The sequence below is a fragment of the Archocentrus centrarchus genome, chromosome 12, assembly GCF_007364275.1.
Source record: "Archocentrus centrarchus isolate MPI-CPG fArcCen1 chromosome 12, fArcCen1, whole genome shotgun sequence".
Classification (NCBI taxonomy): Eukaryota; Metazoa; Chordata; class Actinopteri; order Cichliformes; family Cichlidae; genus Archocentrus; species Archocentrus centrarchus.
This window is the reverse complement of record NC_044357.1, coordinates 25,874,124-25,899,115: the sequence shown is the minus strand read 5'-3', so window position 1 is coordinate 25,899,115 and position 24,992 is coordinate 25,874,124. Positions and strand designations below refer to the sequence as shown.

At 47.8% G+C, this 24,992-nt stretch overlaps 3 protein-coding genes across 5 annotated transcripts; 1 reads left to right on the top strand and 2 right to left on the bottom strand.

Annotated features, from left to right (window-relative positions):
• The first annotated feature begins 48 nt into the window (after positions 1-48).
• Positions 49-6,407, top strand: smyd1a (SET and MYND domain containing 1a). Its single transcript, XM_030742552.1, has 10 exons — positions 49-283; positions 1,732-1,908; positions 2,431-2,644; positions 2,720-2,850; positions 3,117-3,155; positions 4,164-4,350; positions 4,422-4,514; positions 4,613-4,776; positions 5,900-6,068; positions 6,144-6,407. The coding sequence occupies exons 1-10, from the start codon at positions 147-149 to the stop codon at positions 6,234-6,236; spliced, it is 1,404 nt and encodes a 467-aa protein (XP_030598412.1). The 5' UTR covers positions 49-146; the 3' UTR covers positions 6,237-6,407.
• Positions 6,408-7,110: 703 nt separating this feature from the next.
• Positions 7,111-17,655, bottom strand: dqx1 (DEAQ box RNA-dependent ATPase 1). The gene is made up of 12 exons (XM_030742551.1): positions 17,470-17,655; positions 15,353-15,690; positions 13,422-13,615; positions 12,315-12,759; positions 10,168-10,467; positions 9,994-10,093; positions 9,121-9,279; positions 8,657-8,848; positions 8,453-8,578; positions 8,178-8,368; positions 7,911-8,101; positions 7,111-7,823 (listed from the first exon to the last, which is right to left on the bottom strand). Exons 1-12 carry the CDS (start codon positions 17,501-17,503, stop codon positions 7,613-7,615), a joined length of 2,481 nt encoding a protein of 826 aa, XP_030598411.1. The 5' UTR covers positions 17,504-17,655; the 3' UTR covers positions 7,111-7,612.
• A 957-nt stretch (positions 17,656-18,612) lies between these two features.
• Positions 18,613-23,304, bottom strand: thnsl2 (threonine synthase-like 2). Of its 3 annotated transcripts, none has more exons than XM_030743391.1 (9): positions 22,292-23,304; positions 21,331-21,562; positions 21,059-21,253; positions 20,825-20,977; positions 20,505-20,744; positions 19,836-19,984; positions 19,535-19,660; positions 19,309-19,463; positions 18,971-19,196 (listed from the first exon to the last, which is right to left on the bottom strand). In XM_030743391.1, exons 2-9 carry the CDS (start codon positions 21,551-21,553, stop codon positions 18,971-18,973), a joined length of 1,467 nt encoding a protein of 488 aa, XP_030599251.1. In that variant the 5' UTR covers positions 21,554-21,562; positions 22,292-23,304. The 3 variants fall into 3 exon arrangements, with proteins under 3 accessions (XP_030599249.1, XP_030599251.1, XP_030599250.1); XM_030743390.1 differs by having other exon boundaries at positions 23,066-23,304; XM_030743389.1 differs by having other exon boundaries at positions 18,613-19,196; positions 21,331-23,304.
• Between the last annotated feature and the right edge of the window lie 1,688 nt (positions 23,305-24,992).

The following is a 24,992-nucleotide window of genomic DNA, read 5'->3' as shown; positions in this document are numbered from 1 at the left end:
GTTATTTTTGGCCTCTGCAGGGGTCGGGCTAAGAGGAGAGAGAGAGGGCCCCCGAAAGTTAGAGTCCTGCACTCCCTCAGCCCGTCCCGCCCTCGGCTGCTTTCTCCTTCCTCTCTGTCTCCGCTGTGTATTGTTTAGCCGGCACAATGACTGTAGGGAACATGGAGAGAGCCGAGCTGTTTGATGCCGGGAGCAAAGGTCGAGGCCTGAGGGCCACCAAAGAGCTCAACACTGGGGAAGTGATCTTCTCTGAGCCCAGTTTTGCAGCCGTGGTCTTTGACAGGTACGGGGCTCCTGGTTGTTCTGGTTTTTGGACTGCATGAGCATGTCTCAGGTGTGTTGCACACTGTGGGCGTCGGTAAGGTCTCGGGGCCGTGACCTTGTTTCCAGACCTCCAAATTCTCATGACATCAGCAGCAAGAAGGCCAACGAGGTGTCGCGTGAACTTGAGCGTGACATACTTTTTCATTCCACCGGGAAGGATTATTACGCCTTTGCAAGGTTTAACATTGAGGTCTGATTAATAAAACATCAGCTTTATGAGCCTTTGTGTATATACGACATAAAAAAGCTCATTTTGTGGTGGTTTGTTTCAAGTATGCAGAGACTCTGAAGGCTGATTCGCTGTGTTTAGTTTAGCCTCTGGAGACAGAAAGCAGACCTGTCCCAGAAAATCTGAGAGGGCCGGATGTTTGACAGCGCAGCAGAAGTCAAACTGGGACACGCGGAGGCCACTTTGAGGTGGTTTGAGGTTAAAGTTTGGTTAAAGTTTAGGTACAAAAACTGCAGCAGGATTTCCATTAAATGACACGGGGGGGGTGAAAGATGACACTGAAGTTTTCTGCAGTCAATGATCAGATAATATCCACCTGTTTATTGCTGCTCCTCTACATCAGAGTCGCTGTAAATCTGATTTGTTTGCAGTTTTTGATGAAGCATAAACACATATTCACCCTGACAGTTTAACGAGGATATTTCCTCGACTTAAAGGTGCAAAAATGCAGGAAAATTCTGCAATGTGATGACTTTTATCCATTTGCTTCATTAGTAATGATTTACTGATGCTAGGATCAGCTGGTATTGAGGCTGACTGTGGTTTGTTGATGTGCTGGAACCGCAGACACAGATCTGGTAGCAGTGTTGGTGTCACAGCCATATAAGAGCTCGCCGACACCGTGCAGGACAGCAGGCACGCACCGAGGCTCTGCACAGCGTGAGGCACGAGCTGTCCGAACCTGCAGCCTGAGAGGCTCTGCTGGGCTTCAGCCGTCAGCATCACCGAGGCTGCTCAGTGTCCTTTGGCATAAACAGTTTACGCTCAGACTCTGAAATCTGCTGAGACACCAACGATAAAGAAACGAGAGGAACAGACGCAGATGTGCATCATTCTCTGAGCACGCCTGATATTTGATTTTCATTTCTCCAGGTTTGTTTCTGGAGCTTGAAAAAAGGTGGCTGGACTTCCTTTTTTTTGATGTTTCACCCAAGAGGTTAAAGGTGGCGAGTCCCAGGTATTCAAACCTGGGGGGTGGTCGTTTACCCAATATTGATGATGTGCATCATCACATGATCAATATGAAGGGGTGAAACAGATGAGGGTCATTACAATCAGGTGAAGCCTCGTAGGTAAAAGGTCTTCAAAGAACCAAAGGAAGTCAATTTTTTCAGGCTGCAGAGAACACCGTGACCTGGAGCACCTGCTCAGACACTTTGTCCATGTTTCTGTCTCAGTTTGGCCACACAGGTGTGCCACAGCTGCTTCCGCCATCAGGCCAACCTGCACCGCTGCGCCCAGTGCAAGTTTGCCCACTACTGCGACCGAACCTGCCAGACGGCGTGCTGGAGCGAGCACAAGCAGGAGTGCGCCGCCATCAAGAAGCTCGGCAAGGCGCCCAGCGAGAATATTCGGTAAGAACACGTGTGTGCGTGACGGTTTTCCCGCCATCAAAAACATGCTAACACGTCCTGGTTAAAAGGTTGTTGAAGCTCAGATCGGTGTTGGCTTTTGTTTTAGCCACGTGCTAAAGGATCAGTGATCAGAATAAATGATGATCATTTTAAGTCAGGTTAAGTCTCGCGTTACAGTTTCTGTGGTAAAGCTTTTCTGTTTGGAGGGTCCAATTACTCACACCCTAAATGGGTCACTGGTTAAAGCCCCCCCAGTCCTAGGATCAGGGGTTGAGCTGCCTCAGACCTCAGAGGCCAGGCAGTTTTCAAACTCCACCTGATCTCAGTGCTGCCTGCTAATTCCTGTGAAGTTATTAATCTGAATTTTACTGGCAAAAATCTCCCTTTGGATTCAGAGAAGCTAATTCTGTGTCAACAATAAATCTGTGAATCAGTTTCAACTCGTGAGGAAAAAACTGGAGAACTTTCCTGTGTCTGTACTGGGACCAGTTTGACTGAATCTTTCTGTCTCTCTGGCCCCAGCCTGGCAGCTCGTGTGCTGTGGCGCCTGCACAAGGACACGGGCATCGCGTCCGACAGTCAGCTGATCTCCGTGGACCAACTGCAGGACCACGTGGCCGACCTGGCCGCAGAGGACTTCAAGAGGCTCCGGGCTGACGTGAACACGTTCCTGGAGTTCTGGTCTTACGGGACGAGGCAGCACTCCGTCGACTACATCTCGCACATCTTTGGCATCGTTAGTGCTTCATCATTAACCTGAACGGTTCAGTGTGACCCTCTGAGCTCACCCTCGCTGTGTCTGTTCCTGCAGATCAAGTGTAATGGATTCACGCTGAGTGACCAAAGAGGCCTGCAGGCTGTGGGTGTGGGGCTCTTTCCCAACCTGTGTCTGGTCAACCACGACTGCTGGCCCAACTGCACCGTCATCCTCAACCACGGGAAGCACGTATCCGAGCTGCAGATGGCTGCTCTCTCATAGACTCAGTCACAGAATAAACCTCTCACTGCATAAAAAAACCAATCTGAAAAACATCTTTGCTATATGTAATAAGAAGATGAGTGATTTTATGTGCCATTTAGCTCATTTTAACTGTATATGAGGGTCCATATTATGGTGATAAAGTACAGCAGTAAAGCTGGAAGTGGACAGATTTAATGGACCACACTGATGCAGCATTTAATCCTCTGACTGTCTCTGTGCTTTGCAGCCAGTCAGCTGTGAGCTCTGCACTCCACTCTCAGAGGAGGTACGCCTCTCACACACACACACACACACACACACACACACACACACACACACACGCACACAGCTTCATGTAGACATCTTCTGGAATTATCTTTGTTTCTCCCGTGGCACACAAACACAAAAACACTGAAACCCACAAAAACAACACACAGCTGCAGTTCCTCTAATGCCCACCAGAGGCTCCCTCTAAGTCCCCACAGACTCCCGTGTTAAAACATCCAAGTTTACAGAAATGAACATGTTTACAGCCTGAATCAAGAATAGTTTTGGTCTCTATGGATAGTTTTCCCCTTCATAACAACTGTGCAGTAAGGTGAATATTTGTATAACTCACTCATTCAGCTAAAGTTCGATTTTCTCAGGTTTGGTTCTAAGGAGTCAACTTTCCAATAAGAGCATTTAAGTTTAATAGCATCCAGTTTAATAACAACTAAGGTAGTTAACCAGTGTTATCATTAACTAATAAGTCACCAAATACCGTCTCAAGTCCTAAAATTATATCTGGTGTCTTTTTTAGTCTAAATGTAATCACAGTAAAAATGAAATCAGAGAGCGAGTGAAAACAAAACAGTAAAAAAAGTCAAACCAGAACAAACAGAAGTGGAGCCAGACCTTCGAGTTACGCCACCTCCACCTCTTCAGTATCCCAGTGTAGATTCTGTAGGTGGAAATCTGGACTGTTATCTCTTTGTGGCCACCGGTGGCAAGGCATCAATGCCAAAAGATAAGCAACAAATATCAGTAAATGACCCAATAATTTGTTCATTCAAGCATCTTATTGGATTTAAGAAAGTGGACTCTTGAGAGACTCTCATTGCTGCTGTTCTCATCCTAATGATGATAACAGCCTAATGATCATCCTAATGATTATAAACCTGATCTCGATCTAAAAGTAAATTTAGATGCATAAACGTCAGTGGACGTGCATTAATCTAGTCTCAGGACTCAGGGTATCCAGACAGGATGCAGTCCAGTTCCAATGATGCCGTCCTGTCCTTCTCTGTCCCAGAATCGAGCTCCGGGCTCTGGGGAAAATCGCCGAAGGGGAGGAGCTGACCGTGAGCTACGTGGACTTCCTGAACCTGTCGGCCGACCGCCAGAAGAAACTGAAGGAGCGTTACTACTTTGACTGCACCTGTGAGCACTGCAGCAAGCACATCAAGGATGACCTGATGACGGCGGTCGCAGACAGCAAAGTGAGAGGACAAACATCAGTCTGTTTTTAACGTGTTTTCACTTCCTTTACCTCCACTTTTCTCTCTCTCAGCCATCTGCTGATAAGGTCAAGGAGGTGACGGCCTTCAGTAAGGAGTGTCTGGAGAAGATTGAGAAGTCTCGCGTTGAGGGCGATTACAATGAGGTACACCACCCTCTCTCCACCTTTCCTCTCTTGGTGTCTGTTGCTGAGCTTTCTTTACCTCCTTCAGCTCAGCGAAGATCTGTTCTGTCCTCTCTCAGGTGTTGAAGCTGTGCTGTGACTGTCTGCAAAAGCAGGAGGACATCCTGGCAGATACTAACCTGTACAAGCTGCAAGTGCTCAGCATCGCCAGCGAGGTCCTGTCGTACCAGCGGTCCTTCGTTAAGGCAGCAGACTACGCCCACAGGATGGTGGAGGGATACAGGTGAGTGCTGATGACAGTGTTTATCAAAAATGGATGTAGCCTCCAGGTTTGAAAAGTGAGACCAATGAGGAATCTCAAAAATCAGTCATGATGCAGTTCCATAAAAAAGTAACGCATACAAGCCAGAAAAGCTGAGTTAGGAGTCACAAAGTCCATTTAACTCTGCAGACCTCCATAATAAAAGTGTGGTGATCGTTAGGGTCTCAAACTGTGGCATGGAAGAAGCCTGGAACTACCAGTACTCTTCATCCAGGTACTCTTTCTAGATGACGAGTACATAGATGAACTCGTCATATCTGAGGTCTTGATTGGTAAACGAGGATGAATTGGTCATTCCAACAAAGCTTCTCTGAACAGATTGGGGGTGGCCAGCTTGGTAGTACTTCATTAACTGGGTCTCTGTGTTCGAGCAGTTTGACAAAATTCTCAGATCTGATTATCAAAATGTAATTTTGGGGTAGAACTTGAAGCACAGCGGGTCACCACCTGATGAAACAGTCCCTACAGCACAGCATGGTGGTGGTAGCATCATGTGTGCGGTTGCTCTACAGTAACTTTGACATGGAGGCTGATCAGGACTGAGGCAAAGGTAAATAAAATGTCCTCTGAGGGCAACAGTTCATCTTTCAGCACCACAGAAAGTCCAAACAGTCAAAAAAAACAAAAAACTCCTGAGCGATCAAAGTCCCAACATAAACTCTGCAGTACGATGGAAGCCCGTGGATGACGACATAAACTGTTGATATCCAGGTGTTCAAAGCCTGTGGAGTTTTCCCCAAAGAAGACAGGAAGCTGTAACTTCCACCAAAATCCTTTTGACAAAGCACCAAATTAAGGATCGGTCCATCCATCCATTTCCTGCACTTATCCGGGGTCAGGTCTACACAGAGAAGTCCCCCTCCCCAGACACAATGCTTGAGATGTATTACTTTGACCTGATCTGTAATCCTGCTTCAGATAAAAAAAACTTCTTTAGTTATTTCATCTCAACTACAAGCCATGAATAAGTTTATATATACTCACTGGTTTAGATTGTGCCTGTTTTAGTGCATCTAAAAAGTCACACTGTAGTCTTTAATCCAAGTTTGTCTGCACCCCCTCCCCCCATTGCCCTCCTGAACAGGAAGTTGTACCATCCCAATAACGCCCAGCTGGGTATGGCCATGATGAGAGCAGGCGTCACCAACTGGCATGCGGGGCAGATTGAGGCTGGTCACAGCCTGATCTGCCAGGCCTACCGCATCCTGATGGTCACCCACGGACCCAACCACTCCATTACCAAAGACCTGGAGGTATCATCCTCTGCTCATGTTTGGCCTGTAAGTGTTTTTAAATACATATTTTTATTTCACTCCTTTGTGTTTCAGGGGATTCGCACGCAGACCGAGCTGGAGCTGAAGATGTTTAAGCAGAACGAGTCCGTGTACCAAACCATGAGGGACACCGCTCTGAAGCACTGAACCCCAAAGATCTCCTGATATGTACATACTGTGTGCTGCTGTCCTCCAAAGCTCTGCTCACAGCTGCAGCTGTAACACAGCCGGCTGCATGTACAGTATCTACAATAAAAGTGGAGATAATGTGCTGTAACTACTTGCATCATTAATTAATTTTATCATTAAGTTTTATTTACTGTAACGTTTATCTGCCCCATAATGAAAACACTATGAACATTAAAGAGAAATTGGAGAGACCACATAAGCCCGTTTCAAAGGGTCCATGAGCTCTGTGCTCGGCTGCATTTAAGAACACGAGCCAGACGACGGCTCAGATTTGGAGCACCAAACGATGCCTCCATGAATCTGATGTCCTGCTGTGCTCTTTATAACTGTGTTTATTCTTAATATCAGTGTTGTAGCTGATATTAAGAATAAAGTTTTCACTTTGAAGACTGTGGCCTCTTTAAGGTAGCTGCTAGCTGTCTGCTAGCTTCACCTGAGCTAACTGGAGTCCCTGAACTGGACCTCTGGACCGTGTTTGTGCTGTTGGGGCCAATATGGCTGCTATGTGCTTCATTGGACTAGCAGACCGTCCAAGAAGGCGGAGCTCCAGTTTGGGTCGGTGAAATTCTGGGATTTTATTGGATGTTGCTGAGCACTGGTTAGCAAGTATTTCTATCTGCACTGCATCCATGCAACTCGCTAACCAAGCACAAAGTTTGCATTCCACCTTCTCGCTGAAATATGATCATCTCTGATTCCCAAAAGCTGGAAACACCAAGGCTTCAAAAGGCGTCACCCAAAACCAGCAGCTGGCGTCACGTTGGCTTCTTCCATCGTTTACTTCCAGTCTGTGGTTTGGTTTTCGTGCTGCAGACAGAACGACAGACGCCTCTGAGAAGGAAAGGATCTTTAATACCAGACAGTTTAATCGTACAATAAAGCGACTTTAAAGGTTTAACATCAGGCAGCTATACGTGAAAATCACTCTGCATGAAAAACATCACTTTTATTTGATGCAGGTTCTATTAAAAATGTCACGACACAGTGATGGGCATCTGCATAGAGGTCAAAGGTTGTACACTAAAGGCGGGTATTGCTTTCAGTATTTCACCCTCGTCGCTCCTTCCATTTTAATTTAAAACTCTAATTTTGTAGAAACATAGAAATCTCTTTAAATAAAAGCGAGTGTTTGAGATTTATTTTTAAATAAAGTAAAAAAAAAAAAAGGAGGAAATGAGGCGGTGCGAGCAGAGGGCTGTACATTAGTGTAAAGTCACATCGAGGAGACTCAAACGAGATCTCAGAGTAGCTGATAAAAAAACCAAAAACAATAAAATCAAAGTGACCGCCGAGTGTTTAGTCTTCTCCTGAGAAGCTCCGCCCCTTCTCCCATCTCATTGGAGGACACAGAGCTCGGTGCTGGACTGATTGTGCGGTTCCTGCGTCCCCTCGGCGCCTCTGTGGCTCCGGCCGTGCTCCTGCTCCGCCCCGTCTCGATCGGCCGCCCCCGGCGGCTCCAGGCTCCGCCGCAGCTCCATCAGCAGCTCCTTCCCGTCGCTCGAAGGCAGGTTTCCCAGGAAGTACTGAGGCGCCAGCTCCACGAGCCTACGGAGAGTCGGGACAGGCCGTTAATACAGCGCAGAGCAACTTCTCACCGTGACGCTCCTGCAGCCGGCCGGCGCTCTGACTCACATCTCAGGGTGGACTTCAGAGGCGATGCGGACGCAGTTATCACGGGAGACGGTGAATTCGTGGTAGAGGACCCAGCCGGGGGGGTCGGGTCGCGGTTGTCGACACAGGTAAGAAGAGAAGGGATGGAGGTGAGCCACGTGGCGGTGAGTTAGCAGGAGGTAGTTACCGGAGCCGTCCACATCGTGAGCCACCTGAGGAGGGGGAGGAGTTATTGTTAACTTGGTCCTCAGCAGAATTATCAGCATAAAAACAACAACAAGGCCTCACTTTGAGGAAGAAGCCTGAGATGAGCGCACGCTTGATGTTCGTGCAGTTGTCTTGGCATCCGAAAGCAGGAGGAGAAACAGGAAGCTCTATCCGCTGCATCACCTCCAGCAGCTGCGCCCTGATCACCGCAGCCAATCGCAGCGCGGCGTGACTGAGGAAGTTCGTCGTGCACCAGGCCTCATCCTGATTGTCTGCAGGGATCACACACAGACCAAAGACTCAGAAGAAGCCTCTAATTCTGCTGTAACGAGAATTTCCTGCCCGGGTGTACGTACGCTCTAAGAAGGCATTATAGATATTAATGAGAGTCATGTGATCTCCCTCTGTGTGCATCAGAGGCCTCCAGTGTGCGACTGCCGCCTCCTCCCTGCTGGGCTCTGCAGTGACGAAGCAGGAAGGAGCTGAAACAAGAAAAGATCACATCAAATATTCTGTATGAAAACAGAAAACAGGCTTCGCATCCTGTGATTCTCGGTTACCTGTGAGCATCGCGGCGATCGTGAGAACCTCGTCGACACAGTCGTACTCGCAGGCGGCGATCAGCACTTTAGCCAGCGATGGCTCCAGGGGGAGCTCCGACATGATGATGCCCACCTCCGACAGATTTCCGTCATCATCCAGCGCTGCCAGGTAGTCCAGGTCCTCCAAGGCTTGCATCAGAGCCTCGGGGGCTGGAGGGGAGGGAGAGAGGGAAGACATGAGGGTGACACCAAACCACCACGGCCCCACGAAGCAGCAGAGACGCTGCTCTGATTCCAGAGCGTTAGAGAAGACTCTCCTTAGCCTGGGTGGAAATTCACACCTCCTTCACTGCACCCATGATCCAGAAGCTCCTACATATAAAAGTGTGTGTCTAAAAACTGCTGTTTTCCAGGTAAATGGTGTGTTTTTAATAGCTCTGAGGTCAAAGGTGGAGCTCAGGTGATAGGGTATAAAAAGTAACCTGGTCTGTCCAGGAACTTGCACTGTCCCATGTCAGCGATGTCGAGCCTCTTCAGCAGCAGCACCAGGTGGCTGAGGTTCTCCTCCATCACACCTGGACAGCGAGCCTCTGCCATGCCCTCCTCGTACAGGGACTGGGAGTACAGACGGAGGCACAGACCTAAAGAACAGGGAGGACACAGTCAACAGACACCATACAGCCAAATATACAGGCTGATTTAAGTGACAGCTTAAAGGTACTTCATGTAAACTCCTCCTGCAGAACGTCACCATCCATGTAATACCAACATGTACCACCAGATGGTGCAGTGAGCCAACTAAAAGGAACCGCATCATAGCTCCTGGTTACGCCTCACAGTCACCATCATGTTGTCTTCAGGTTTGATCACCTGCACCCATCACCAAGGTCAGAAGTTTTTATTTCCTGGATCTGCTGCCAGGAATCAGCTGGAGAAACTAAATCTCCGGGAGCTGGTGTCACTAAATGAATCTAAGGTCATTTAAAGTTACCCTGGAGGCTGTGAATGTTCTGCCTGCTCCTGCTCAGCCCGGGTAACTGTTACCTGCTCTGATGCTTTGGGTTAGAGGTCACGCTCCAAAGACTCAGAGCAGAAGTCTGAATCAGACCTTCAGGCTCCAAACAACACGGCAGCTGCCAAAATACTAACGAAACTGAGAAACTAGCAGCGACGTCATGGCTGCTGTGTCCATCTTTTATTTACAGTCTATGGGAAGTACTGATAGAAAGCTGGCGGGTGTTTCAGTCCATGTGATTCAAGCAAGCTGAACTCCAGAGAGAGAGCCCGAGGTGCAGTTTTCCAAACCCCACCTTTAAATTTCAGGAAGTGAAACCTGAACAGGTGAAATGACCTACCTGGAAGGTGGCTGTTCACCCTCTGAGTGCGCATGTCGGCCTGGTGTTTGCTGATCGCTCTCAGGACCTGAGAGTTCGCTCTGATTTGTGGGTTATAAACCTGCCACAGAACATTTAACATTACTGATGGGTAAACACGGTTATGGTTCAACATGATGATGAACACAAACTCACATTTTTGAGTTGGAGGCCAGTGTCGATGACATAGCGAATTCCCGGCAGCGAGAAGGACGCCTCAGCGAGCGTATCGGTGAGGATGACCTTCCTTTTAGCGCCCACACCGCCGCCTCCTGACGCTGAGCCGTCCTCAGAGCCTTCCTCCTCCCTCAGAGCGGACGCGTCGGGTTCGGCCTCGTAGAGCCGCTGGGTAAGCCCACCGAGCCCGGCGTGGAGGGGGAGGAGTCTGAGAGCGCCGAGCTGCGGACTCAGAGCGATGCACTCCTTCTCCAGCAGGGCGGCGCACTCTTCTATTTCCTATATAACAGAGAGGGGAGAGGACACGATCAAACCCACATCCACTGTGAAGCTTTCAGGGGACGAGTTTTTAATCAAACAGGCTGAAAAACTGCAGTTCCTCTTATGTCCACTCGAGGCGCCACCACGAGTCAGTCCCATAGACTCCCATGTTAAACAAATATGTTTACCAGTGGCGGATGCTGGTCTTTCAAGGAGGGGAAGCTCAATTTTGGCCTACATCATAAAATGTGTCGGTTTATTTATACAGCAGCACCCGCTGGACAGAAACTGCGATAGAAGTCAGTCTCCAAACACAAGCAGCTACAAAAAACCACCAGAAATAGAAGCTTGATTTGTCGCTAGACGTGTTTAACAAAGAAAATGACGCTAAGAGGATTAGGAAAGTCTCCGGTTCAACTCAGAACAGATGGAAAATTTTAAAATGCTCCCACGGATGTTTACACCAAAAGATCGCTGATTCGCTCATTTCGCTGTCAATCAAAAAGGGATTCAGCCTCAGACAGATCATCCAATCATCATGCAGAAGCTGAGCGTCCGATGGGCGGGAAAAAGCCCAGCATTTATCCAATGACTCGTCTCGTTTCGCTGCTTTCTTTGCTTCGCTATTGAACTCTGTAGACGCTCAGCGTCCACACTGTTTAAAGCACTGAGAAGCTGCGGGAATGAGTGAGAGGAAAGCCGCGTCGTTACCAGTGATAAGAAGCTGATTCTGAACAAAAGTTGAGCTCGTTGTAGCGCATATTTAGTCAATGACATGTATGCACAACAGTATATGTTTGATGACTTATTTTTTGACATTTTAGCGGAAGCTGAGCTTCCCTTGCAGTTTTAGAGCAATCGCCTCTGATGTTTACAGCCTGATGCAGAAACTTATTTGTGTCTGTAGATGATTTCCCCTTCATACCAGCTGTATGGGGGGGTGGGGGGGTGTCTATATCTTACCTGTTTAAATAAAGTTTGCACTATTAGGGGTGTGGCCTCTCTGACTGACAGGTGGATGGTGACACAGGTGGCTGTAGCTGCTAGCTGTGTGCTAGCTTCACCTCAGCTGTCTGGAGTCCCTGAACTGGACCTCTGTCCTGTGTTGGTGCTGTTGGAGCCTTTTAGAGCATTTCTCTAAAATAATATGATGGTGGCACCATCCACAACAACCTAACCGCCCGCTCTGAGAGGTTCCTGCTAAAGGGGTTTAATGGTTTCAGCTCCCCATCAGGAGACAGAGCAATCAGGATATTCTCAATGTGGTGCAGGCTCCACAGAAATCAGTGCTTCTCTGGTACTGCAAACTGAGGACGAGCTGATCGGCACTTACCGGCAATAAAAAGAACCCGACACCAACTGCACCGCCCCGAGGGAGGCCAGGCTTTGGAGCAGGAGGTGTGGCGATGTTGACATAGAGGGAGTTTAAATGAGAGTTTACTAAACTGAAGGTAAATATGTACAGAGGGCACGTGAGGGCATGTGTGTGGTTTCATGGTTTCTGTCTGAGGATGAGGAGACCTCATTCAGTCCTCATGCAGGACAAAGGAGGTGAAACTCTGCAGAATAGAGAGTGAAGCTCTTTGTGTTACAGTTTAAAAACACACACACACACACAGACACACACACACAGACACACACTGTAATAAAGGAAGAAGATCAGGTTTCCACAGGACTTCCTCCTTCCAGCAGTCTTGACTTTATTTGGCCAATAACGGAGCCCTCGGTTTAGTTTTAGTTAAATAAATAGTGACACGGTGTAAATGTGTCATGCTGCTGTATTTAAATCATTTTAATACCTGCAGATGAGTTTCTATGTGCTGACATAAAAACCTTAGCACTGGGGGGTCTGCGTTCTTCTGTACCTGCACGCTGGCCAGAAACACCATCACATCTCCTTCCTCTCCTCTTCGGTGCAGATCCAGCACCATGTGACAGGCGACGGCGGCGGGCTCTTTGCCTGCTGAGAGCTCCCTGTACAGCGTCTCCACCTCCACGTTAGCAGCCTTCCTGTCCTCTGCTCCACCCTCCTCCTCCTCTCCGTTAGGGGGCTCCGAGGGCAGGCTGTCCAGGGAGAGGTGAGGGACGGAGGGTCCCAGGAAGGCGGAGAGCCGAGGTGCCAGCGTCGGGTGAGCGAGGAGGACCACCCGGAAGTTGTCGGGCCTCTGGCGGCAGACGTCGCACAGCAGGCCGAGCAGCACGTCGGTGGGCACCGTACGCTCCTGCAGCTCATCCAAGACCACGACCCCGTACTGATGCAGCAGGGGGTCTGACATCATTTCCTCCAGCAGGAGAGTGTCGCTGACAAACCTGAGGAGAGGGCGAGAAAGCAGCACACGGGGAACAGCTTTCAGAGGAAGCTGCAGCTTTATGGAGGACAAAGAGTGAAGGTGCGGCTGAGGGCAGAAGAAAGGCTGAGTAACATTATCAGGATGCCCCTCACCTGTGCAGACGCTCAGAGGAAGAACGGCTTCGTGTCTCTGCAGCGTGGAGCTGCTGGAGCACCGCGTGTTCACAGAACTGCAGCTTTAAAAGTTCTGCAGACTTTAACTGTTTGTATGCAGATCAGTGTCAGAGGGTGACAAAGGGGATCATGTGACACTTTCTGTGAGTTAAATGATTAAAGTGAGCCAACTCTTTAGTTTACTGTAAGGAACCACCTGCAGTAACTCTGTTCAAAACAATCTAATATTGGCCTTTTATGCAACCCTCAGTTCATCGACACTAAAACGAGCCGTTTCTTCTCCTCTGGAAGCCTACCGAGGGGCAGCGCCCACCTATACTGCTGTTAGATATGCTGCCCTTGTCTGTACTTCCCAAAGGGAAGCACTCTGAACTCCTTCATGAGCAATACAGCGGAAGAATTTTTAAATGAATGTCGTGCTTTCATAATCATGTTTTAGAGCATCGATTACCAAACACAGCGCGAAATAATGAGGTTATTGATCCAGCATCTGCTGAAGCTATCCAACCTGAGCAGGGTGTCAGGCGTGCAGCCGTCATCGTGGGACACCCTGTAGCCGACCTCCAAACCCAAGCTGAGGTCCATCTCATCGGCCACGCGAAGGGCGAGACTCACCGCCGCCGCCGCGTGAGGCTGCGAGCAGCAGACGAGGCCCTGAGAGAACTCATAGGAGAGCGCGTACTCCACACACCACTGAGGCACCTGCAGGAGGACACACACACACACACACACACACACACACACACACACACACACACAGTGTGTTCTGGATTGTTTGCTTGTTTGAATTAGCTCTCCTCTGTCAGTCAAATCGATCCCGAACCTGAGACCAGCCAACCACCGCCATGCTGTACGACCTCGAACACCACAGTGTGTGATGTCACCAGGCCTACGTCCATCCCTTATATACAGTCTGTGGTTCATCCATGCATCGACAGAGAGAACAAACAGGACCTCATGAATATTTAATCAAAGCCTTCTTCAGATCTAATGAGCAGGAGGCCAAACTTAAACACTAATTAAGTCAAATATTCATTAAAAAAATCTAATTTCTGTGACATTTGTGTTCTTCTCCTTCAACTGTGAGTAAAAACAGGTGAAATTACTGACATCCAGCCGGCGCAGAGGGGCAAAGGTTACAGTGATAACAGCTGGATGAGGCAGCAGCAGGTTAATAAGCAAACGCGCAGATAAAGGCTGTAAAACGTGTTATTATTGGAAACGGCTGAAACCCACAGACAGAAGCAACGAGTAACCAAAGACACACGGGGAGGAGAGAGCTGCTTCAGGTTTCTGTCAGACTGGTTTAATGGTGTCATTCATTAGCTGGGGGGTGGGGGGGTTTGGAGCAGGTATCGAGAAAACCAGGTCATCAGTGAGAAAAACTGCAGCTCCTCTAACGTCCCCTCAAGGCCGAGTAAACCCCCACAGACTGTCTGTTCATGGGGCCCAGCCCAGTGCGATCTGAAATGGGTGAGACCAGTTAAACCAGTATAAAACACGCGGGCTGCTAAACTGACGAGGCTCGAAACAGGATCCCGTCAAAATAAAAGCCAAACGAGACGCTCGGATTAGACTCAAACTCATAACACTGATGCGCTCTACAGGAAGGGTCAGAGCAGACTCTACCTGATGAGAAGGCTGAGGTCTTTTGGAGTGCAGGGGACACTCCTGAAGACCTTCTATGACTCTGTGGTGGCATCAGCCATCTTCTATGCAGCAGTATGTTGGAGCAGCAGCTTGTCTACAGCTGAGAGGAAGAGGATAGACAAGCTCATCAGGAAAGCCAGCTCTGTCCTAGGATGTCCTCTCGACTCAGTGCAGGTGGTGGGAGACAGAAGGACTCTGACCAAAATAACATCACTGATGGACAAGGTCTCCCACCCCATGCATGAAACTGTTGCTGAGCTGGAGAGCTCCTTCAGTGACAGACTGCTGCATCCTAAATGCACAAAGGAGCGTTACCGCAGATCCTTCCTCCCAGCAGCTGTAAGACTTTATAACCATCACTGCTCCCAACAAAAACCACAATAGCCTACACAATGTAGGATAATATATAATATACTGTAAATAGTCCGGCCTGTTAAGGTTCAACACACAGGCACATCATGTACATTGTATATAGTGTTATTATTAGTAGTATTAAGGTTAATCTTGTTTGTTGATTTTATATATATTCTTTTCTTAATAGTGTAAATTATTATATCTTTATTTATATTTATAATAACTGTGGCTGCTGTTACACCCAAATTTCCCCTCTGTGGGACAATAAAGGCTGTTTCTTCTTCTTCTTCTTCAAAGCCGCTCGAGAAGAATAAAAACATGGAACCAGCTTGGAGGCAGTCACATGGTCTCACCGACTTTGTTAGGTTTCTGTTGTTAATAAAGGTTCGATTTAGAGCTCGACCCGAGTAAATCTGGTTTCCTGTCTGTGGTTACCTGCGTGCTTTTCCCGGCCCCGCTGGGCGCGCTCAGTAGGACCATGTTGTGGCTCTCCAGGTGCTCCAGCAGACTCTGCCTGAGCCGCCACACCGGAAAGCGCCGCCTCTCGTCCAGCAGGGCGTAGTACCGTGAAGAAAAGGGCAAACCATCATACGGGTTCACCTCCAGGTCTCCCAGTCCTTCATCCTCACCTTCTCCTCCTCTTCCTCCTTCATCATCCAGATCCCCGCTTAAGAGGGAAGACACAGACAGGGAGTCCAGAGCCGTGGAGGGCTGAAGACGGGAGGCTGCCATTGGTGATGACATCATCAGCAGTTTAACAGTCCTGAGATTACCTGCAGAGACAAAAACACCTAAAGGTCACACGGAGCAAAGTTCACCAAATCCTGCAAAACCAGAGAGGAAGAGCAGCATCTGAGGGGCCAGACTACTTCCTGGAGCTTCGCAGGAACCTGCAGCATGTTTGGTATGTGGCTGAAGAACGCACGCCTCCGCCCAGACGCCACAGACAGCTGCAGCAGAGGCCTGAGGCGCCTGCTGCCGGGCTCACTCATCCACCCGTGAGGAAGACGGAGACGCAGGTAAAAACATCAGGGGAGGGGAAACACTCGGGGAGGGATGCGAAGAGTTCAATCTATTTTTAGATCATGATCACACCTCATTTCTCCCACGGCCCCCGGGGTTTCTGACCCGGGAACTCTGAGGTGTCTCTGTGTCAACAATAAAAACCATCCAAACACTCGTCAGGCTGCAGATTATTACAGCAAACATCAGCAGGTGTATGTTAAACAGAGGCCTCAGTCACGCAGTCCACCTACCACACCCTCCTCCACCTGCACCTGTCTCCGACCCGCGCCCCTCCCTGTGCGTCTCCTTTTGTGTTTGTGTGGTTTCAGGTGTGCCGGACTCAGACCGGAAGCTCGCCGGATGAGATCGGCTCCATAATCAAACGCTCGGCCAAATGTGGCAGAATTACTCACCTGTGCTGCTTCTCAGCCTTCGCCTTGTTGCTGCTCTTTGTCTCCCTCCCAACTCCACACTGAGCCGCCCGACCTGATACTGGAAAGGGTCCAGTATCAGAGAAAGAAGGATTATTTTGAAGGCTGAAGCAGGAACAGCTACTGTAGCAGAGCCCAGGAATAAAAATATGAATCTGAACATGGGAAGAACAGGCGTGCTTTTAGTGTAAGACGATAAGCAGGAGCAGCTGCCTCCCTCTGCTCGTTTAGGTTTGGGTGCCACTTCCAGAGGTGGGAAGTAACGAAGTACAAGTACTTGTACGTCTACTTAAGTACAGAATGTCAGTACTTTTGCCACCTCTGGCCACTTCTTATGAAGCTTTCTTATTGGTTGGCAGGTTGATGCGTCGGCGCTGCAGACACAAAACATCTTTCCAACAATTTGCGCCCATAAATCGTTTCTTTGACTAGTTCGCGGTTTTCCATGAAATGGGGCGGGCCTGAAGGCCTGCAGCCTATCAGAGAGCCTCTGTAACTGAGGACATTCCTAATACGGTCATCCCAGGCACACAGAAGCCCCACCCACTTCTGTTTCTGAGGGGCGGCCAATCAGAAGGAAGTGTCTTTAAGATAGAGGGAAAAGGTCCAATATCAGACGAAGGATTATTTTGAAGTATGAACCACGCACAGCTGCTGTAGCAGGAATAAATGTGGAGCAGTGTGGGGTGGAGGGGATTATCTAATGTGAATCACCCGTGGGTGGAGCCACTGTGACCACAACAAAGGATGCTGGTAATGAAAACCACTGATTTACATCACAAACACCTGGAATTCCGGTCTAAAAGCAGCCCCTGTGGAGTAACTCTGTATCAGGGCTACGTGGCAGCTTTCTGACCTTTAACCTTACTAGGCTAATGACCTTTAACCTTAATAAGTCTGGCGACTCTTTTAAGGCGGACTGATGTCACAGCGGTCTCTCTGATCTCACAGACCCATTTTACCGCCAGCGAGTCCGAGCCGAGAGAAGCGACCGCACAGGTACGCCTTCTTACCTGCGAGACATACCGGCCGACAGGTGGAGAAGCCCCGCAGCACCAGTCCGCCCTCCGCCGCTGTTGCTGTAGGTTCAGTCCAAAACAAACCGGCTGTACGTACCGGAGCGGAGCGGGACGGCGCCCGGGACAGACATCCGTTCACCGTGCCTCTCCGTGACTGTCAGCGGCCCCGCGGATTTCCTTCCTGCCGATAAGATCAGGATAAAGACGGAGGAGGAGGCGCCGCCTGCGTTAGCTGCCAGCCGCCATGTTGGCGTGTTGAGCTGTCAAAGCGCGTGCTACGTTCACGGAGCCTCGGAGAGTTCGCAGCCTGAGGAAGAGGCGTTCATGAACAAGTTCGATAGTTTCGCTTTTCATAAACAGCCAATAATTTCTTCTTCTTTCTTCCTTAGGAGCTTCCTTCATCCTCATATCTTCGTTTCCTTCCCCTTCTTCGTACATTTATTTACTTTTTATTTATCTTTGTTTTTGTTTATGCTTCTATCAGCTGTGGCGCCAGCGTCAGCAGGTAACTACGGCCCACAGTGGGTCTGATTTCATCCCTGTGGCGCCACCCCGAGGCTCAAACAGGGTAACACAACATCACGTTTAATTTTTACAAACAAAAACATCACGAGGAGGGTGCAACACAAATAATTAAATGCAGAAATAAAAACTTTAATTATTAAACTTATATAAAATCGTTTCTACATTTCAAAATATTCGTTATTTATGTAAGTGCATGAAAGCATGTCTAAATGTTTCTGTATTTTATAACTTTATTACTGAATGTCTACATTTAATGCTATATTTATATATGAATTTGTATCTGTATTTCTATGTTTCTGTATCCATTTCTAACTTTATTCATTTTAATGTATTTTCTTTATTCAGTATTTTATATATAGATTCATGAATCTTAAATGTTGATTTTTGCATTATTTTGAAATTTTATTCATATTTCTGTATATAAACATTTCTGTACTACTGTAATATTTATCCAGTATACAGCATATCCACTGATGTGCAGCTTTAAAATATATATATCTACATTTACATCTATTTTTTTGGTATAGTTTTGTACTTTTATATTTATTTCTGAATATTTTTCTCATTAATTACATTTATAGTTTTTATTTATATATTTATGCATGTTATTTCTGTATTTTTATATTTATTTATGAGCGTTAATCTTCCAAGAATTGTCCGCATGTTTGTCAGTTATTTGATCAGAGCAGCAGAAATGATAAATGATCCAAACAAATCTGAGTGACAGCGACGCGTTTCTGCTGAAATCGTCTCATTTAATTATTGGTGTTTTGAATTTTACAGGCACAGTAATGTATTCGTATAAATACACTGATGTTTCAAGGTGAGCTTTAATGACAGACCAAGTCCAGACTCAGAAATCTGATGTTGGTTAAATAATGGCAGCTGATGGAGCCTCGGCTGAGACGTTAAACTCACACAGCTCTGCATGATGACACCACACACCAAAGTCCATCTGAGGAATCACACCTTTACCACTATCATTCACTACATCCTGATGAGGAGGCTCAGAGATCAGCGGCGGGCTGCCAGAGCCACCTGACCTCGAAGCTGTTTACTGTCCAATCAGAGCCTCAGGTGTAATAAGTGCCGCCACTGTTCCTCACGGCGCTCACGGACTGGATTCTGGCTCTCAGACTGTCCTCCCAGTCTTTGCACCAGTTCTGGCTCCGCTCCAGCTCCTGGTAACGGCTCGGCAGCTTTTCCAAAGCCAGCACTGCCTCTGGCAGGTCAAAGGTCAAACCTGCTTTCTCCACTGCTGCTTGAAACTTGGCGGGAGATGCAGTTGCAATATAACACCTGTAACGAGAGTTCGAGTGCTTAGAAAGGTGGACGTCACCTGACTGTCCAATAAGACTTTAACAGGTGAACTCAGTTTGTGAACACTAAAGTGGAAACAGGTGAGTCTGACCTGTGGAGCCCGGCGCTGTGAGGACAGCGGTAATGATGCCAAACGGCCACAGCTGTGTGAGGACACAGCACGTACCGGTTCTCCTCCCAGCACCTCCTCATGGTCTCCAGGATCCCCTCATCCGCCACCGCGCCCGTCGACAGAACCTGTGACAGCTGGAAAAAGAGTGATTAGACGCCCAGAGCAGCAGCACCGGCGTGGATGCGAACGGCGGGGTGACCGGTACCAGTCTGCGGTGGTTCTCAGGCAGCGAGTGTCGGTGCGAGCGCTGAAACTCCTCCATCATCGTCTTCACTCTGGCGCCGTCTCTGCCCAGCAGCAGCCAGAACACTCGCTCCATGTTGTACGGGTCCTGCAGGAGACATGTCACCTGTGTCAGAGGCCACGCCCCCCAGTGATGCAAACTTTAAATAGGTGAGTTATGAAATGATTCCTCCCTGTACAGTTTTATTATGAAGCCTGTACACGTGTTTGATTCTGCTGTAATAAGGGAGACCCACTCCACGCACGCAGGTGCAGCATCGTACCTGGATGTCGATGGCTGGGGCCAGTGTCCGTGTGACGTCAGCTGCCATGGAGAAGTCACCGCTGGTAACCGTTCTGTGCACGATGTCATTAGAGTTCACCATGGCAACCAGTTTCAGGGGCAGTCCCATCTGCTTTACGATGAAGCCGGCTGACAGGAAGCAGACGGGAGAAGGTTTTATAATCACCTTTTTCTATGAGACCTGGCAGAGCCATGTGGCCACTCCACCAGGTACTCAACAACAAGCTCAGGCCTGGCTGCAGGCTGAGGCTGCAGTAACCCTAACCAAAGCGAGCGGACATGCTCTTTCCTTCACAGACATCTTTGACTCCAGTTAGTCTGGCCCCCCAGGACTAATTTTCCTTAAGAGACTCTGCCTTCTGCAGGATGCTGTAAAGGTCTGCTGTGGAGAAGAGAGCTGAGCTTGTAAAAGCTGAACCACAAAGCTCCATCTGTCCTCAAACAGAACAATAAGCTCCTCCTCCTCTCTGACTCTTGGTGGTGTTAGGAGCATCCACGTTCTGTGGGACCACCTCTGCAGATCGATCGAAGTGGATGGATGTTATTGCAAATTCTTAAATTAATCTGAACACGATGGAGAGTCAGCATTAAAATCTAATTAGTGAAAAAAGGACGTCTAGCTGAACATCACCTGCAGCGATCGACACACCTGCGATGTTTCCTGCTCCTCCGGTAGGAACCACCACCTCCAGCTCGGGCAGCGCTTTGCCCGCCTCGTCCCGCTTCAGCCCACTGAGCTCCAGGTAGGCATAGATGAAGTGGGCGAGCTGGATCATGACTCTGGACCAGTTCACCGAGTTGAGGCTCATAAGGCCGTGAGATTTAACGAGCTCCTGGTCGGCAAACAGGCGGCGCAGCGGCCGGTCTATGTCGTCAGAGCTGCCGTCAGCTGCAGGCGTGAGGCGGTAAGATCAGAGAAAACCTTAAAAGAATAAAAGTCATGCAACTCTTTAGGTTCCTCAGGTGTACCTGCAAACACATGGACGTTATCCTCCAGGCAGGAGGTCATGTGCTTCTCTTGCACCGGAGTGATGCGTCCTCGGGGGTAAACCACCATCACATCCAACCCCGGGAGACCTTTGGCGCTCTGGATAGCAGAGCCGCCGGTGTCCCCTGACGTACCTGTGGATGATATTCCTGTTGGTTTTCCAGCTGGATCCAGTTCTCTGGTTTCATCACATGCTAAAAATGTTCTTCCTTTACCTACGAGAACAGTCGCTCTGCGGCTCTCTTTTTGCAGGAAGTAACTGAGAAAGCGCACAGTGCAGGTCATAGCCAGGTCCTTAAAGGCCAAGGTGTCTCCATGGAAGAGCTCCAGGATGGACAGACCCCCATTTAGCCGGGCGATCCGAACCACCTCAGGCACAGAGAAACCAGACAGGGCCTCGGCCACGAGGACTGGGAGACAGAAACACAGGAAATAGAACTCATCGATTATCTGATTGGCTCTAACGGTGAATGTTTCCCAGGCTCACCCTCCAGGTCATCTCTGGGGATCAGCTGAGGACGGACGAACAGTGAGGCGACCTCCACCACCACTTTGGTGTAGGACAGCCCCTTCCAGCTCCTCAGGGTGTCAGGACTCAGTGGAGGCAAACTCTCCGGCATGAACATCCCTCCGTCCGGAGCGTATCCCGAAAACAGCACATCCCGGAAGTCCCAGCCACGGACCCCCCCACGAGTGCTGCAGTACTGCATCCTGCAAACCTGCAAAGGAAGGGTCACAGTCACACCCCGCTGATTTCTGTGGCAGCGCCTCATTGCTCTTAGCCAGGAGGTACTTTTAGAAAAGTATTATAGAGTAAACAGAATCAGTGGTATTAACTCTCCTGAGATCTGGTGTTTCTCTGTGTGTTTAAGTGTGTTAGTGAATGAGTGTGTGAGCCTTTAAAGGAGCATAAAGTGAGAATAGATGGATACTTTATTGATCCTGAAGGAAATACATAAACATTATACATTATTAATGTGTCCAAACTAACAGGTCCAGGCCAGTGGCTCAGAGTTTTACTGCCCACATGTACAGTACTGTGTAAAAGCCTCAGTTCTTCATAGTTTGCCAGGAAAACAGGAAATAGGTGCAGCGATTTATTGAAACGCACAAACATAAATGGAAACACAAAGTCCACATTCGGTGTGCGCACCACCACAAACTGTTGCCTTTGCATTTTTATAGATGCAGCTAAAGAAACGGGAACAGATGAAGTGTTTGTGTGACCGGCTGCTGGAAACAAACAGCCTAAAGACACAATTAAAAAAAAAAAAAAGCAGCCGATGTCCAATGGAAGAAAAGCTGTCGAGTGGCTCAAGTCTTTTGCACAGTGCTGTAGCTCTGAGGTCAGTAAGAGTCCTGCTGTCACATTTATGAGCAAACGAACCAACACTTACGATTATGTGACAGGTGTCCTTCCTCCGAGTTACACTGCCCGCAGTACTTACCTGTGCCTGCAGCCCTGTACAGTTCCCTGAGCAGCAGCTCGGTTACCCTCAGAGGTCCAGGAAGAACCAGCTGGACTTTGGAACCTCCCTGAGCCCAGGACGCGCTGCTGAAGTCTAACAATTTCACACACGAGCCTGCACGGTCCTTTCACGGACACAGAGCCGAGTACATAACTTTATATAAGTCAGGCTTTCTGAGAGTTTACTTTTACTTCTACCTGAACGGGATGAAGCACCGTAACACCTGTAATCACGTGAGCTGCTACCTGTGATTTTAATTACCTGCTGCATATAAATCGGAGTCATCAGCTGCTTTTATTTTTTAAACACTTCACTGATCTTTGAGTTTAAGAGGTACAAACTGAGTCGGTGCTGAAACTAGATTAGGCTCTAAGAGCGCTGATGTTGGTATTTTAACTCCTGAGTTCACTTCTACAGGTGATTATTTTAGCAGGACAGCCTCCGCGCTCAGGTAAAAGCACAGGTGCGCCGCCGCAGCTGAGGTCTGTTGATCCTCTGCAGTTTGTTTATACTGACGTTCACGTGCTGTTCCTTCCGCTTCCTGCGACAGGTAAGGCGGCTCACAGAGACGTTTTCCTATTGGCTCATCCGGCGGTGGGCGGAGTTTAGACTGCGTTCGCCACGACATGCGACAGCAGACAAACTTATCACGTTTTCATGAATAAAAATCAGAGATTACAGTTTAACGCACCTGATTCTTATCAGCCGTGCGCTGCGGTGAGGTACAGCGGGCCTATCACAACCAGCTCTTACCTGTGAGCGTCAGTTTAACGACGCTGAAATGCTCCTTACGGCCTTTAGCGTAACTTTTACGGAGCTGGCTAAAAACAGCTTCTTGGTCTTCTTTCTTTAAGGCCTTCTTTTACGAAGCTGAAACTGCGCTGCTTTTTAACGTCTGTCGGAGCAGAAACGTGAATTTTGAGTCCGGCTTATGCTTCAAGCTGCAGCGACCTCGGAGAACTGTGCTCATTACCGCCCCCTGCGGCGGGAGGGCGGAACAACAGCCACCTGGAGCGCAGCAGCAGTTTCTCTATCCGAGCTTTCCCGGGGTTCATTATATCAGATATATATATATATATATATATATATATATATATATATATATATATATATATATATATATATATATATATATATATATTTTTTTTTTTTTTTTTTTTTTTTTTTTTTTTAAACCTTTATTTTAACCAGGTAAAAATGTTTGAGAACTAGTTCTCATTTACAAACATGACCTTACCATCATCATCAGACTCCTCTTTAAGCTTCAGTGTGTGCCTTTGTGCTGTCACCACGTTGGGCTTTTGGAGCCACAAGTGACACAGACACCTGCTAATGACTGCTCAGGAATGTGACATTAAATTCCCAGAACTCCAATAAGGCCTACTGTAAAGTTGGACATGTTAACCCGGGAGTCTGTGGGGACTGAAGCTGCATTTGTCCTAATGTTTATTATTTATTTTATTTAAACTTTATTTAACCAGGAAGGTCCCGTTGAGATAATCTCCTTTTCAAGGGAGTCCTGGCCAAGATAGGCAGCAACAGAATATAAGTAAAACACTGTTAGAAGAATTACATAGTTAAAATACATGTTCAAAAACATAAAAGAATTAAAATTTAAAACATTAATTAAGTGAAACAAGTACAAATTATGGAATCAGCCACAAAAGTCTGCAGTCTCAATTTAAAGGCACTCAGTGAAATGAATTCTGTCAGTTTCCAATCTTTCTGTAACCTCTTCCATGAGGAGGGTCCAGAGTAAACAAAAGCCTTTTTTCCAAGTCAGTGCGAGCAAATGGGACAGAAAGTAACAACTGATTCTGAGAACGAAATGAGTAAGGAATATCGCTTCCCAGTGTAATTAAACCACAAATGTAGGCTGGTAGTAGCCCAAGTAATACCTTGTAGATAAAAGTGTACCAGTGACAGGATCTACGGATGGACAAAGCAGGCCACCCCACCCGAGCATATAGATCACAGTGATGAGTAGATGCCTTACAATTGGTGATAAACCTGAGAGAGGCATGATACACAGTATCAACCATCCGAAGGCATTGTGCACAGGCATTCACATACAGCAAATCTCCATAATCCAATACAGTCAAGAAAGTTGCCGCAACAAGACGCTTTCTGGCATTAAAGGAAAAACTTGTTTCGAAAATAAAAACCAGCTTAAGCTTCAACTTCTTTACAAGGTATTCCACATGTGGTTTAAAAGTAAGAGAATCATCAAGTAGAAGACCCAAGTATTTATAAGTATGCATCAACTCTATTTTGTGTCCCTTAAGAGTGAGCACTGAGGGATATTGTTCCTGCTTCTTCCTGGAGTTTGAAAATATCATTAACTCAGTCTTATCTGAATTTAGAACAAGTTTTAAGTTGAATAATGAATGCTGGACAGCAACAAATGCTTGCTGCAGGGATTCAAGAGTCTCAGTAAGAGTTGGACCACAACAATAAATAACTGTCGTCAGCATAAAAATGCAAATTTGCGCCTGACACATTTAGCGCCAAGTCATTGACATAAATAATGAATAAAAGAGGACCTAGTTTAGATCCCTGGGGCACCCCCTTGTGGACAATAGCAAGATCAGAGCATAGGTCATCATGTTTGATGCACTGTTTTCTAAGATAATCTGTGAACCAGGCGACTGCATTCTCTGAGAAACCTGACTGGAGCAGT

Excerpts from the sequence above, each read along its gene's own strand:
- smyd1a (XM_030742552.1), top strand. The coding sequence starts at position 147 with ATGACTGTAGGGAACATGGAGAGAGCCGAGCTGTTTGATGCCGGGAGC. Across the intron at positions 1,909-2,430 it reads GCGCCCAGCGAGAATATTCG|CCTGGCAGCTCGTGTGCTGT; the intron begins GTAAGAACACGT and ends CTCTGGCCCCAG. Across the intron at positions 4,777-5,899 it reads AGGATGGTGGAGGGATACAG|GAAGTTGTACCATCCCAATA; the intron begins GTGAGTGCTGAT and ends CCTCCTGAACAG.
- dqx1 (XM_030742551.1), bottom strand. The coding sequence starts at position 17,503 with ATGTCTGTCCCGGGCGCCGTCCCGCTCCGCTCCG. Across the intron at positions 15,691-17,469 it reads CGCCGTCCCGCTCCGCTCCG|GTAATCTCAGGACTGTTAAA; the intron begins GTACGTACAGCC and ends TTGTCTCTGCAG. Across the intron at positions 8,102-8,177 it reads TCTCAGGCTTCTTCCTCAAA|GTGGCTCACGATGTGGACGG; the intron begins GTGAGGCCTTGT and ends CCCCCTCCTCAG.
- thnsl2 (XM_030743389.1), bottom strand. The coding sequence starts at position 21,616 with ATGAGGCGCTGCCACAGAAATCAGCGGGGTGTGACTGTGACCCTTCCT. Across the intron at positions 19,661-19,835 it reads CCCCAGCCATCGACATCCAG|GACCCGTACAACATGGAGCG; the intron begins GTACGATGCTGC and ends TGTCTCCTGCAG. Across the intron at positions 19,197-19,308 it reads CACAGCGCCGGGCTCCACAG|GTGTTATATTGCAACTGCAT; the intron begins GTCAGACTCACC and ends CTCTCGTTACAG.